This window comes from Nuphar pumila, chromosome 16 (genome assembly GCF_984573655.1).
Source record: "Nuphar pumila chromosome 16, dmNupPumi1.hap1.1, whole genome shotgun sequence".
In the NCBI taxonomy this organism is placed as follows: domain Eukaryota; kingdom Viridiplantae; phylum Streptophyta; class Magnoliopsida; order Nymphaeales; family Nymphaeaceae; genus Nuphar; species Nuphar pumila.
The window spans coordinates 73,019,208-73,034,818 of NC_143264.1; the positions used below are offsets into that span (position 1 = coordinate 73,019,208).

The 15,611-nt window shown below is 37.4% G+C and overlaps 1 protein-coding gene across 1 annotated transcript; it reads right to left on the reverse strand.

Moving 5' to 3' along the window:
- Window positions 1-211: 211 nt before the first annotated feature.
- LOC149813562 (protein RGF1 INDUCIBLE TRANSCRIPTION FACTOR 1-like) lies at window positions 212-2,832 on the reverse strand. Its single transcript, XM_089991288.1, has 4 exons — window positions 2,643-2,832; window positions 1,443-1,637; window positions 1,084-1,299; window positions 212-821 (listed from the first exon to the last, which is right to left on the reverse strand). Exons 1-4 carry the CDS (start codon window positions 2,691-2,693, stop codon window positions 603-605), a joined length of 681 nt encoding a protein of 226 aa, XP_089847414.1. The 5' UTR covers window positions 2,694-2,832; the 3' UTR covers window positions 212-602.
- Window positions 2,833-15,611: the final 12,779 nt, after the last annotated feature.

The window sequence follows — 15,611 nt, forward strand, 5'->3', positions numbered from 1 at the left end:
ACGTCTAAACAAGTAGAAATCCAAATAATATAATTTCATTTCTTGATGCGGACGTAAAAGGACAAACCACAAGGTTGCCCCTCCCACATCTTATCTGTAAGTCTGCCAATGGTATCTCGACACGCACATATTAAAAACGTCATCAGCAATTCCAATTGGAAAATGCAATTAATGGCCACTAACGCAAAAGACTTGCAATTGTACAAAAAGGGACACCATAACAAAATCCTTTATTATTGAACATCTCATACATACAACATATCTAGTATAGCTTTTGAATACTACAAACTGCAAAATTCAATACCTCACACAGTGCTTACATAACTAACAAGACCTATATATATATATATATATATATATATATATATATATATATATATATATATATATATATATATATATATATATATGTGCTAATCATCTGTATATATATTTTCTTTCTATAATCCTAACTTTATTAGATTACACTTTACCCTTTAGCTAGGTTGGGATTTACAAGCGAGACATTGGCCTCTAGCTTGCATTGGTGAGGCTAAGCTCTAGTGTGCTGGTGGGACAAACTATGTGAGCATCATAGGCATAATAATCTTTTCATCATCGCTTTATTCAAAGAAGGTGCTCCCCATTGGTGATCTATGAGGAATCCCCTTCCTCCTCTTGGAGGTCCTGTGGCTGACCATGGTTGGAGGTGGTGTTGGAGGTGAGAAGCTCAGTGAGCTCCTGTCACTGTTTCCAATGCTGTTGTTGGTGTAAGACCCCTCCGACTCCGAGACCGTCTCCGGTTGCGACTTTGTGAGCTGGATCTTCGATGTTCCGGCCATCTGTGGACATGGCCATGAGAAAAAAACAAAGAAACAGATCAAAGTTAGAATAAGCCTCTGTTGGTATATGCTTCGAAATCATCAACTCCATTTTAGACACCAAAAAAATTCAGGAGGGTTATTCTAAGCCAAGTTGTTAATTAAACAACTTAGTTAAGAAATATTTAAAAGAAACACAAAGAAAAAAAGCACACGTGACAAGGAAAGAATTACAAACAATAGAGGACACGTTGGTCATTTAATTAAAGTAAGGCGTATGTACCTTGCAGCCGAGGGAGCAAAACCTGAAGCTGTTGAGGAGGCTCCTCTCGCAAACCTCGCACGCGTTGGCGACGCCCTTACCGGGCTTCGGCTGGGGGCGCTCGTTCAGGAAGACTACCCGGGCGCTGTTTATGATGTACGTCTGGACCCCGGATATATCCAAAACGTTATGGATCTCCGAGACCCGAATCACGTCATGGTAGGACGACCTCCTTATCTACATTAATTGGCAAGCTAGTTGTCAGACGTACATTGTGGACGGTGAGGATGCCAAATCACTTTTCTAAAAGTGATTTGGCAGATCACTCGATCTGCTCTCGGGGAAAGGTGAAGTGGTGGATCTGGGCCGTCGGTGATTACCTGGATCGTACGGTGGTCCTTGTGGTAGGCGAGGCAGAGGGAGCAGAGGGCGCCGTTCATGCAGTCGAGGCAGTACTTGTTGCACTCGCTCTTGTGGGAGTCTGCGTGGAACCAGCACTGCACGAAGAAGGGGGTTTTGAGCAAGGGCTTGAGCCATGGGGACCAACGCTCGTCGTGTTCCGGACCGCCCGCACCCTGGGTCCGACCCATTCCCACAAACAAGAAGAATCAGTACGCAGTAACAGAAATTGCTCATAAGTTGCAAACAATGCACAGCTACTTTCTACCAAGTGACCATATTGTCCTACTACAACTCGATTATGGACATTTTCAAATATCTTCGTCATTTTATTCAACGACGTTCACTCCTTTCCCAACAAGTGGTGGGAATCTCAAATCCCGCGAGAAAGAGGTTTCGTGAGAGGCTGAGTATTTGCCTTCGGATGACGATCCTACCCATGGACATTTTCAAATTCTCGAGACGGGTAGCAAAGAAAGCGGCTGGCTCAGGGGTACTTTCGGTATTTAAGTGAGTTGAAGAACTCTGCTTATCGCCGGAAGAGGGGAAGAATTCGGTGATGAAACGAGGGACATATTGATTGAAGGGGCATTTCGGTCTTTTATTAAAAATGCCAGCAGTTTTCCAGTAAATGATAAGACACCACCTCCTTCACGAAGCTAAACCCACCATCGAAGCCGGAAGAAATCGCAGCTGCTAATGACAGAAAGCCCCCCTGAAAACGCTCTAAATTCCCAGTACGACCGCCTGCATTTCAAGAGAAATGCTCCCGGAAATAGAATCCCGACGGTACTCGAGGGCACACGCGTCATTTTCGGAATAAGGGGTGTGTTTCCCGTCCTCTTGAAAACATTCCCCGGCTCCCGGGAGAAGGCGCGGCACGCTCTAAACGCCCACAACACAAGAAAGCGAGCCTTCCAATGACCGAAAAAGCCCCGAGAAAACCCCAATTGCCAACACGTTTTGTCTTGGTCACAACAGTGATTCCTCTGCCGATGATTTTTGGTCACTGATTAAGAAGATTCAACTTTCACAGTTGGGATTTCAGAATCACAGGCGTATTCTTTTATGATTGTGATCAAGAATCACAGATAGCTGAGAAAGCTCAAGAATCACGGGCCAAAGCAAACATGCTCCGAGAAGAATGAACAAGGAACTTTTTTGGGTACGGGGCAACTCACCATGATTCTTTTGGATTTGAGCTCCCTGAACGTCGACTCGTCGACCGCCATTTTTCGGAGAAGAGTTCAAGGCGGAGAGAGAGAGAGAGAGAGAGGGAGGAATTTGAAAAGAAAGTTGTTTCTAGAATGGATTTATAGAGGGGGGATCCCCAAAGAGACACCCCCCCCCCCTTCTCTCTCTCTCTCCATAGAGAGAGAAGTGGAATGAGTTCGCGTGTTCTTATCCGAATCCGAACCTCACAGATTGTGGCGATGTAAACTCTTTCTCTAATCATGTGATTAGCTTTTCAATGGTGTCATTAACAAATTTGCTCACTCCTAATTGTCGCTTCTTATTCGTTGAGCTACCCAACAACTTAAAACCAACGACAGAGACTGAGAGAGAAGACCAACATGACCACGGGTGTGGTGGGGCCTTGGTGGTTGAGTGAGAAATATATAGCAGAGAGGACCCCCCTTCATCGATAGGTAGCATCATGACCGTCCATCATGTTCATGGCTGCCATTCTTTGCACAAACGGTGATCGGGCGAACCATAACATGCCTCCAGATGTTATCATCAACTTGCCGTTGATCTGCACAACGGACCGTGATGATCCCATATCAGCAGTGGATAGGGATCTGGCAAATCACCTGATCTGCCCGGCTCTCTCTTTCACATACATATAAAGTAAATGATTAGCTTCTAAACAGCCTTATCTTTTGAATCATCTTAAATTGTTTTTAAATTAAAAGACATGCAGTATGTTGATGTTCGCTTAATCTGAACTTGTAGATGTAATAGAAAATATGTATTGGGATAGGCATTTATCACGTGTTTTTAAAATGAAAATCAACAGCTCATATTTCACAAGAACTTGAAATAAAAATCATAGTTTCTCGTCAAATCAATTCCATCCAAAGCATTGTTTTTCATGAATAAGCAATTGCGATCACACATTGAAAAACACATGCAACTGTGTTTCTTAAAAGTGCTTAAAAAGGTTTAGGATATAAACTTTTTGAGAACACTCTCTCTCTCTCTCATTTCATGGCGGGTTGTTTGGATGTCGCGCAACAATGCTATTTTCAAGCAGATCCTGGTTAATTTAAACAAGTTAGTAAATTATATTCTGGCGGATATATACACCTTGTTACGCATCTGTCTTCCTGGTCTTCAGTGTCACTTGTCGCTAAGGCCTCCCCCGGATCCGGATTGATCGCCTCTGGTTGTGATTTATATTTTGTGCTCTTTTTTTTTGCTGTTCTGAACCTGTCATAATGTTGATATCTTTGATTCGTCTCTCTCTCTCTCTCTCTCTCATATATATATATATATATATATATATATATATATATATATATATATATATATATATATTCACTAGAATATGTTTACTGAAAATATGTTTACCCAAGTGTGAACTTGGTATTTCTCATGCTTTTTTCGCAAATCTGACCTTGCGGATACGTTCAATAGGATCTGTTTGATAGGCATAGATGCATGAGATTTTGTATTTTTAATGAAAAAATATAATTTTTTGATACTATAATATTTACAATAATTCCGAGTCATCGATTTTCAAGCCTTAAAATATCTTGCTTATGCATCATAATTAGCCTATCCGAGAGCCGGTTCCTGTAAACCCGAGCATGAAGATAGCATCCATACAGTAAGATTTAAGAAAAAAACCACAGAAATCTCCGTTAATAATAAACATATTACAGATGCACCACCGAAGTGGTATCAGATGTGGTAAGTAGGGTCCTGTGCCAAGCTGAAGGCCCAGGTTTTAATCCTTCTGCCACAAGGGGCTTAAGAGATATCTGGTAAGGGTCTGCCTAACCCAAGCTTGCCTATAAAAAAAAATATTACAATTGTCAACTTTACTTCAACTCCCAGTCGCTTGGAGTCAAGCCTGACCCAACTGCTAGCCTACCCTCACCTTTTCTCGAGGGTAGTTTGGGAATACAAATTTAATGCTCTTTTTTATCCTTTAATTTTAGGAATAAAAATTAGCACCGTTTTTTACCTTTACTTAACCTTTTATCATTCTTAGTAGTTCAGATTCTCCATTCTTTTGACCTCTCAAAATATGGTTGTCATCTTTCTCTAAGGGTTAAGAACAATCAAATCCATTATATCTAGCTCTTTCTAAGAATATCTTCGTATATATAAAACTGAATGTTTATATATGTAATATAAACAAAAATATGAATAATGTAGAAAACTCTGTAAAAAGTGTTTTTATTGCATTCATATATATTACGATAAAATTGCAATATTTTTTTTTAAATAAGTGAGATTTGGAAAATATCATATTCTTTGAATACAATATGACTTTGAAAGTATCAGTACAAGATCACAATGTTTTCAAAGTAGCTGTAATTTTCCACCAATGTTTTTTGTTTTTTTTGTTTAAATTCTGACCATACAAATGTGTTCTACACGAGCTGATTAGTAGGGAATGGCTTTTCCGAATCCAACACCTAAGATTTTTTAAGGGTTTGAAAATCAACTGTCTGCAACTTTTAACTTTAAAATATTATATATATTCTTTTAAAAACAGAACCCAAAGGTCAATACCTAACACAAAGAAGATGTGGAACACATCCGTACAGTTGAATCACTGGAAAACTCTTTCTACATTGGTGCACTTGAGGCGTGCACACCTAAGCCGTATACACATGCCGTTTATATATATAGGGTACAATGAAGGTACATAACTAATGAGTAGAAATCATTTTTTTCTTTTAAATTTTTTATTTTTTTTAGATCAAATTTCACAAATGTGATCTACATGGTTTGTTTAATAAGAAACTGGTTTTGAAATCAAATGACAATTAGGTTTTTAAAGGGGTTTAAAAGATGTGCCAAAATTTCATAAATCAAAAGATAAAATTTTTACATTAGAAAAGTTCTGTCTAAGCCTTGATCCTTAGGAAACAATCCATGTTGAACTCATTTACTTAGTTAGATTGAGTCGATACAACTTGCACCTATGATTTCTAGCTCATTAGTTTTGTACCTTCATTAGTAGCCAATATATGTGTGTGTGAAGGGTAACAATACACAATCATTTGTGCATTTTAATAACTTGCACAATTGATTTTAAGACAATATAAGCCCTTAAAAATGGACTATTTGCAATTTTCAATTGGGTTTTCTGTCATTTGCCTAAATTATATTGTTTATTAAATACTCAATAACCAATCTACCCTTAAAAATTTCTACCTTTTCCCTAACCCACATTAAATAATATAAAAGACCAATTGCAGAAATTGGTCTCAAAAAAGGGTAAATTGGTCATAAGATATACACATTAAATAATATCATTTGCGCAAAATGATGAAAAGATCAGTTGCAGAAATTACGAAGAAACCTTTTTGGGGGTATAAGTTGTCTTAAAATCAATTGTGCATGTTATTAAAATACATAAATGGGAATTGTAATATATAGAGAGAGAGAGAAAAAAAAATTTGGTAGCTGCTCACAATTTAGGTGCTAAATAGGTTTTTCTAAATGTATCGGGCATGGTCGATTTACGAGGAATCTGCACCTAGTTCATATGTTTTTTTTTATGAAAAAACTGATGTTTGTAGCCTTGAAAATTTACAAAGATTTTGGACTGTTAATTTTTTGAACCTTATAAAAATTCACCTGTATCATAATCAAATGCTTCAAGCGCTGATCCCTATAAAATCAAGAACATAGATCACATTTTTACGGTCAAAATTTATAAATAAAATGTAAAAACAAAAAACTCATTTAGCACCTATGTGAGCAGCTACCAATCTCTCTCTCTCTCTCTCTCTCTCTCTCTCTCTCTCTCTATATATATATATATATATATATATATATATATATATATATAGAGAGAGAGAGAGAGAGAGAGATTAATGGGTAAGTACGAAATGATAGGTGCTAAACGATAGTGTTAAATAAGTTTTTCAAGGTTTTTTGTTTTATTTTTAAATTTTGACAGTATAGATGTGATCTATGAATTAGATTTTATAGGGATTAGATATTGAAGTGTTTGATTCCCACACATGGGTGGATTTTTATAAGGTTTGAAAAATCAACGGTTCAAAACAACAAACAACAACAACAACTACGCCTTCATCCCAAAAGAATTGGGGTCGGCGATATGAACCAACAAAGAAAATCATTCTGGGTCTTCCACATGAATCCTTCTCCTCCATTCATTTCTATCTAATGCCATGTCCTCGGTGAGGTTCAAAGCATTCATATCCTTTCCTATCACCTCCATCCATGTCTTCCTAGGCCTACCCTGACCTCTTTTAACTAACATATTTTCTCAATTCTCCATCCTTCTAACTGGAGCATCATTAGGCCTTCGTCGAATATGTCCAAACCACCGTAAACGATTCTCTCTCGTCTTATTTTCAATGGGTGCAACGCCTACCTTATTACGTATCTCCTCGTTCTGAATCTTATCTTTTATTGTATTTCCACACATCCATCTCAGCATACGCATCTCAGCTACACTCATTTTTTGAATATGATGTCTCTTGGCAGCCCAACATTTCGTACTATATAGTAAAGTGGGCCTAATAGGCGTCCTATAAAACTTTCCTTTTAACCGCAATAGCATTCTAAGATCGCACAACACTCCAGTTGCACTCTTCCATTTCATCCACCCAACCTTTATCCTATGATTTACATCTCTATCAATTTCTTCATACTTTTGAATGATAGATCCCAAATATTTGAAAGAATCATCCACTGGTATTTCTTGCTCACCAAGCTTCACTACACTCCTATCATTACTTCGTTGCTTACTAAATTGACATTCCATGTATTCTGTCTTACTCTTACTCAACTTAAAACCTCTTGCTTCCAATGTTTTGTCTTCATAATTCTAACTTAGCATTAACCTCAGCTCTAGACTCATCAATCAAAACAATATCATCAGCAAACAACATACACCACGACACATTTTCTTGAATTGATCTCATAAGCTCATCCATCACTATATCAAATAGGAAAGGGCTTAAAGAATATCCTTGATGTAACCCAACCGTTATAGGAAAATTGGTTGTCACCCCTTCACAAGTGCGGACATTGGTTACTACTCCTTCATACATATCTTTAATTATACTAATGTACTTGAGAGAAACACATTTCTTCATCATTGTCCACCAGAGAACGTCCCTAGGTACTCTATCGTAAGCCTTCTCCAAATCAATAAAAACCATATGCAAATCTTTGTTCCTCTCTCTATTTCTCTCAATAAGTTGTTTAAGAAGATGTATAACTTCCATAGTTGATCTTTTAGGCATAAAACCAAATTGATTCTCCAATATCATGACAACCTTCCTCAACCTAGACTCAATCATCCTCTCCCAAAGTTTCATAGTATGACTCATGAGTTTTATACCCCAATAGTTTGTGCAATCTTGTATATCACCCTTATTCTTATATAGAGGAACAAAAGTACTCTTCCTCCACTCATTAGGCATCTTATTTGTCCGTCAAATCTTGTTAAAAAGATTTGTCAATTATTCTAAACCTTTCTCTTCCAAGCATTTTCAAGCCTCGATAGGTATACCATCTAGGCCAACTGCCCTTTTTTATTTCATTTTCTTCAAAACCTCTGTAATTTTTTGTAAATTTTTGAGACTCCAAATATCTTTTTTTTTCATGAAAAACACATGATACCGGTGTGGATTCCTTGTAAATAGAGTATGACCAACATATTTATGGGGTCAAAACTGCAAAGAAAACATTGAAAGGGCAGAAAAACCCATTTAACTATAATCAATTTTGCACCTACCAATCTCTCTCTCTCTCTCTCTCTCTCTCTATATATATATATATATATATATATATATATATATATATATATGTGTGTGTGTGTGTGTGTGTGTGTATATATGAAAAATGGTAACACCTCCACATTTGTCTGTCATAGAAAATAGGTGTTTTTCACTAAAACGCATTGACATGCATGCATTTTTATGGAGCCTACATTGACAACACAAACAGCAAAAAACTGTTGTTTTAGCGAAAAAAAACCTCTATGGGCATGCCAAAATACAGGTTAGAGAAGGGTTTTCCATAAAAACGGTTCCCGTGGGGGAGTCTGATTCCATTTCTACGGCACGACGCCGTGGAACCCCTTCTGTGACATGCAAACGCCCCCTAAAAATGACTAAAATTAAAACATAGTCTCATCATTGAAAATAAGTGTCATTTTTCTACAAGAAAACCAGCTCCCATATCTGCGTTGAACTAGTGCCCGGTGAAGCATGACAAAATGGTACGGGTACTCATGCACCTTGGCAGAAGTTTCTCATTCTCTGTCTTAGGCAAATGTGCCCTTTGATTGGTCATTTGCATGAAGGTTGCTAAATTAAATCACACACCATGATGAGCTCTACGTTATCAACTCGGGTTGGGTATCCGACCTATTAAAGTACACCTGAACCCACCCAAATAACAAATTGTCGGGTTTGAGTTTGGATTCTGTCTAGTCACGAACATAGAATCCCAAACCCAAATCTACATAATTTCATTTGTTTTAATTAAAAGTTCATATAAAATACTCAGGTTGAATCCGGTACCCAGCAAACATTATATCCCAAACCTGACCTGCATATTTCTCGGGTCGGGTTCAGGTCTACCCGAGTGTTATTCGGGTTGGCTTTTACATGCCCATACTCGAAATTTCGTGTTCGAGTCGGTTCAGGTAGCCGATACAAACTCAACCCATTAACAACTTTACGTCACAATAGAGGCGAAGCAAGTTATATGCCCCCCCCCCCAAGGCAGCCGTTAGCTACATCTCATATTCAGGGGTCCCAATGAGTCGTATGTAAGTATGTGCAACTCATATCCCCATGTTTGTCAGCATCAGTTAGCATCAGAGTCCGATACGGTTGCAAAGACTTAAGTATTCTTTCCTCCATTGGTGCCATAATACGACGATTCTAGAAAAAGAGGCGTTGCAAAGAGTTAAGTACCTCGAAGACGGTTATTTAAGACCAAGTATTGCAGGATTATCCGAGAAAAGAATCCCTCCTGAAGAAGGCCATGAACATCAACCCTCTCTCTCTCTCCCTTCTTTTTCTGCCTCTGTGCACATCCAGGAGATGATCCTACACTGCTGCATCAAGCATCGACTGACCTATACACTGATTATAGCATGGTTCAACTTGATGAGTTATGGAGCCTGATTCAGAGTTTTTGCCCTTACAGGAGGGAGGTCTGGAGGCTCCCCCCGACACGGGTCCCACTGCAAAGTCAACAGGCAGGGGTCTTGGGGTGGCACCCCGGGGGGGGGGCAGCACCCCCCAGGAAAAAAAATTGAGCCTTGTATAAATTCTTTCTTTTCTTTCCCTCTTGTAACTGTTGGAAAAGGGTAATAAAGTGTTTTGTTTGATCGTGGCGCTCATATGTTTCCTTCGATTGTTTCTTGCTTGAGGTTTTCGTAACCGTCTTTCTTGCGGGTTTTTTTTTGCTACGCAATTTTCGTAAATCGCTACTCAATTTAGCGATTTACGAAAATCGCATAGCGATTTGCCATTGATTTGGCAGGGGGTGAGTCTTGTCGAAGAGCACGACATCGGAGGTTGAGATGAGGACCTCGCGGTGCCAAAACCCGATGAATGTCCGCCAAGACTTGAGGGTGTGAACGCCCGTGTTGAGCAGCGTCAGGGTGCCCTGGAAGGCATAACCCTGATCGAAAGTATTGTCGACGTAGGAGTAAACATATTGTATTTTGAAAGACTCAGTTGTAAGTGTATTGGAGGAAGATTCTGTTGTAAGTGTCCCTCGAAGGCGGTGGAGGGGCCACCACAGTTGGTTGCCTGCTGAACGAGAGCAGCATTCTGACCACTGCTAGCAGAAAGATGACGACGATCACCATCGGATCGCCGACTCTTTGCTTCCCTTAATACAATGTTTCACGGAGAAGGAAGAAGAAGAAGATGATGACGAAAAGTTCAAACGAAAAAGAAAGAAAAAGTGTTTCAAGGTTGTTTCGATGTTTAGACTTTCAAGAGTTAGCATCATCCTCGACTTTCTTGATAAAGGATATATTTTTTTTTGAACCATCATTTCTTTTTTTTTGAATGAAAAACATTTTTATCATTTTTTTAACCATCATTTCATGACAAAAATAACAAAGGTACTTAAGTCTTTGCAATCACACCAGACTCCAACACTAATTGATGCTGACAGACATTGGGATACCAGTCCCGTGTGCTTACACACGTTGCCCTCGTTGAGACCCCCAAACATGCCAGGTAGAGAACGGCCGTGGGGAGAACACACCACCCTCTCGGAAGACACATCAATAGAGTTAACCATATTAATGAAAGCAATATATAAATATAAAAATATAATATAAAACGCAAGGTATGGTCAAAAAAGTGATTTTGGGTGTTGACTCAGCTGGCCGTGGCTGCGCACAACACGCTGGACCATCCACAGAGAACCACGCGCGTGCTTTCCGATATCCATGTCATCGTCTTGTGAAAACGCGTCCATGGCGGGGCCCACCGTGAAAAGGCCACAGACCACGGAGCAGGTGGACTGGGGCTACCTGTTACTTGACCTCCACTCCACCTCACTGGTCAAGTTGACCGCATCTTGGTTGCCTTCCTCGCTTGTGGTTGGGACAAGATCCGGATCTTATTAGATCCTAATTTGATCCAGATCTTGGCCAGCAAGTTCGAATCTGAACTAGATCCAGAATAGTTGAGTTGAACTTGGATCCAAATTTTAAATGTTAAAATTATACGAGAAGCGGTCAGAAACAAGGCTTTACCTGTGAAAAAAAATGCAAGCCACCCGGATTTGATTTGTATATGATCCAGAAAGAGTGTAATCATGTAAGTCCGAATGCAATTTGAATATGTGTGCGGTTCTTATTTTAATACCCGTGTTGATAAATGATAATTTTTTTTTTTTTAAAGGCAAGCTAGGGTTTAACTGACCCCTGCCAGTTATACATCAGTACCGTTGGGATTTGAACTTGCAACGTCCCAACACAAAATGATATGCACTAGCTGCTCGTGCCAGACAAGTGGATCCCCCGGTTGGAAAGTTGATAAATGATAATTCCTTTTCAGTAATGTTGATAAAAAATGCAAAAATTGCATGTTTATAATCTTTTTATTTATTTATTTATTTTGGTTCACAATTCAAATATATTTATCGGCTTTATTTTGTGTGAGGTAGGTTATTTTAATATATATATTTTTTGATTTACTTATTTTTTTTGCAACATTTTGCCAGTAAAAACACGGCAAAAGCAAAAAGTTTCGTTCCCTTTGATAATTTATTTTGCCGCTTTTTGGCTTCTTTTTTTTTTTAAAGTCTAACTGGGGTTAGGCTGACCCTATCAGGTATACAAAGATACCATTGAGATTTGAACTTGCAACGTCCCAACATAAGGTGACGTGTATTAGCGGCTCCTACCAGAGAAGCAAAATTTATTTTGCCACTTTTTGGCTTTTTTTTGACAGTAGGATTTGTTGTAACTTGAAAGGTTTGAGTCCGTGTGGATGACACTATGACTAGGGGTGCAAATGGGTAGAATCGAGGATGAAGTTTTGCAATTTGTGACTGTTTGGGATTCAACCGGTTCAGTCTTCCAGACTTCCCATGTATTTAGCTGTTAGGATAGAATCTGTTTGCATCTTTTATTATGACCAAAACATCCATGATAAATCGAAAAATGATTAAAAAATGTTGGTAACTACTAATTGTTTAAACATATATCCAATATGTGGGTCAATTCTTGTGAATCCTTAGGAGAAATCATGATTGCTCCTGTTTGTTTTGTTGGTCCCTGAAGTCAAACCTTTAAAGGGGAATAACTTGACATGTGATGTCTAATAGTGCTCTATAAGTTTATCAAATTAGTATTTTCTTTTCCATATTGGTCATATTAGTTCAAGTTGTGACTATTTCGGTTTATTTCCTGCATTTCAATTTGGGTTGGTTTCGTATATGAAATTTCTTTTAGCATTATATGTGTGTGCGCATGCGCTCAATTTTCCCTCACCTACAATCACCATCATAATCATAACTACTATCATCTGATAGCCATTTTTTCAACCTCTAACTGGATTTGTTGGACTATCTCTCTATCACCTTTACAGCATAATTGTGCTGTGGTGGATATAAATTTGTGTGTATGTTTGTGGAGAAATTAATCAAAGTTCACAACTTATAAGTAGTCTGAAAATTTGTTGATAGCTCATTTTTTGTGAATGTTTTGTAGATCTATAAGTTGTTGGGCAGTAATTTGATATAGAAGAGAAAGAACCAATAACCAATAAATTAATTTCCCAACCTTCAAATTCGCATAGTATGTCTCAAGCGTAATACCAGTTGATAGCAACCATGTTTCAATGAAAGATAACGAAGATCAATCAACTAAGTCGGGTAGATTTGCACTTGAACAAACAAGTAGGCATAAATCAGTTCTATGAAAACATTTCACTAGGAAAAAGATTGGTGAAAAGGATAAGTCGGAGTGCAATCATTGTCATAAATGTCTTGCTGGTGGTATCAAGACTGAAACTACTAATTTGCATGATCATATTAAGATCTGTGTTAGGCTTAAGCATAATAATATTAAACAATATATTTTGGCTACAAACAAAGCTACAGTGAATGCCAAAAAAATAATATAGAATTGACAATTTGTTCAAGATGCTGAAAAAATGGATCTTGCTGTGATGATTATTCTACATGAATATTCTCTTAGTATGGTTGATCATTATGGGTTTAGAAAATATTCTAATACTCTTCAACCCTTGTTCAAAATGATTACTCGAAACACTGTAAAGAAAGATATTCACAAAATTTATAATGTGAAATGAAACAAGACAATAAAGTTGTTGAAAAAAACTAAGAGTAGAGTTGTCATCACTACAGACATGTGAACATCTTCCAATCAAAAGAAGGGATACATGGCTATCACTGCACACTTCATTGATAATTCTTGGACCTTGCAAAGTCAAATCATAAGGTACTTGTCAAATGTCAATTCATTTTTTTTTAATTCTTACTAACATGTTTTTCAATATCAATATTTAATCACCTTCATTAAATTATGTTCAGGTTTTTATATGTACCTTATCGACATACCAAAGAAGTTCTTGCTGAGTGTTTGATGGATTGTTTGTTCGAGTGGAACCTTGATAGAAAGTTGATAAGTTTGACGATGGATAATTGCACCACTAATGATGTAGTTGTAGATATTTTATTGGATAAACTTTCATTTGATTCATTAATATTACATGGATGGTTGTTTCATATGTGTTGTGCCCATATTCTCAACTTGATTGTCCAAGATGGTTTGACTGTAATTGGAGAAAGAATTGAAAGAATTTGTGATAGTGTTGCTTATTGAACATCATCTCCCATGAGAATACAAAGATTTAAAGAGTCTGCTCATCAAATGCATATTTCAATTACCCAAAAACTTGCTCTTTATATTAAAACTTGATGGAACTCAACTTTTCTCATGCTTCAAACTGCTTTGCTTTATAAAGATGTTTTTACTCGTTTGACATATCGAGATCCCCACCACAAGCGTTATCCGACAAAAGAGGATTGGGAGGTGACACAAGATAATTGTGAGAAATCAAAGTTATTTCATCGCGTAATAGAATTATTTTCAGGTACAAAGTATCATACAACAAATGCTTACTTTCCAACTATTTGTGGGATTAAAGTTGAGATGACTAAGTGGCTAAGTGATCCAAAAGATGTAGTGAAAAACATGACGCTTAGAATGCTATAAAAATTTAATAAGTATTGGAGTGTGATGCATGATATTATGGGAGTGGCCACTGTTTTAGATTCAAGATACAAGTTGAGCATGTTAAAATATTATTACAAAAAGATTTATGAAGATAATGAGGCTTTAAATGAAATTACGAGGATTAAGAATATTTGTTTGGAGTTGATTAGTGAATATGAAAAATAAGAAAACAACTCCAATAAACTTCAACTTTTTCCTCCTCCTCAATCAAGTATTGGATCCAAATGTCCACTAATTGATGATCTTTTTGACTTTGATAAGTTTATACAATCTAAAGATATTGAAAAAACATGTGGGAGATCGGAATTGGAACATTACTTAGAAGATGGGATGATGCCAAGAACTTCAAATTTTGATATAGTATCTTTTTGGAAGTCAAGTGCTCCCAAATATCATTTTCTATAAATGATTGCAAAGGATATATTTGTTATTTCTGTCTTCTTAGTTGCTTCAGAGTCTACTTTTAGTACAGGCAGAAGGGTGGTGAGTCCATATCGTAACAGACTTCTTCCAACTACAGTAGAGGCTTTGATGTGCTCTCAAAATTGGTTTTGGGCTGAAGCACGAGGTAATGAAAGTTCATTTTTTATAATTAGTGAATGCTTATGTTATAATGTATAACTAATGCATTGTTTTTTCATTTATAGGTTCATCATCATCGAAGGATCCACAATGTTACACATTCTTAGAAGATATGGATGCGGTAAATTTTGTTCTTTTACTCACTCTTTTATCTGCTACTATTACTTGTTGACAAAATCTATTTTGTTTGGTTCATAGGAAAGTGAAGTAGAAGATACAAATGCTATCAATGCTGATGATATTTAGAGTTTAATGAGCTAATGGTAATTCTTTATTTGCAAGTTTATTTTGCAAATTGTTAAATTCATCATTTTTTACTTCTATATTATGATATGTGCATTAAATCATTGTTGAGGGGGTGAGTAGCCTCTCAAGAACCATTGATGAGGGGGTGAATGGTGCTGGTTGCACCAGTAGGTTGAAGTTGAAGGGTTGGAATTTACCTGTAAAAGAGCCTGATGAACAGTTCAATGATGACAAAGCTATTCTTCTTGCAGATGATGTTAAGATTTGTAAAGTTCCAGATTTGAATGTTAGGCATGATTTATCTATAAGTGGGGAAGATGAAAACCTTGTAGATATGCATGTGGACGGGTATTAT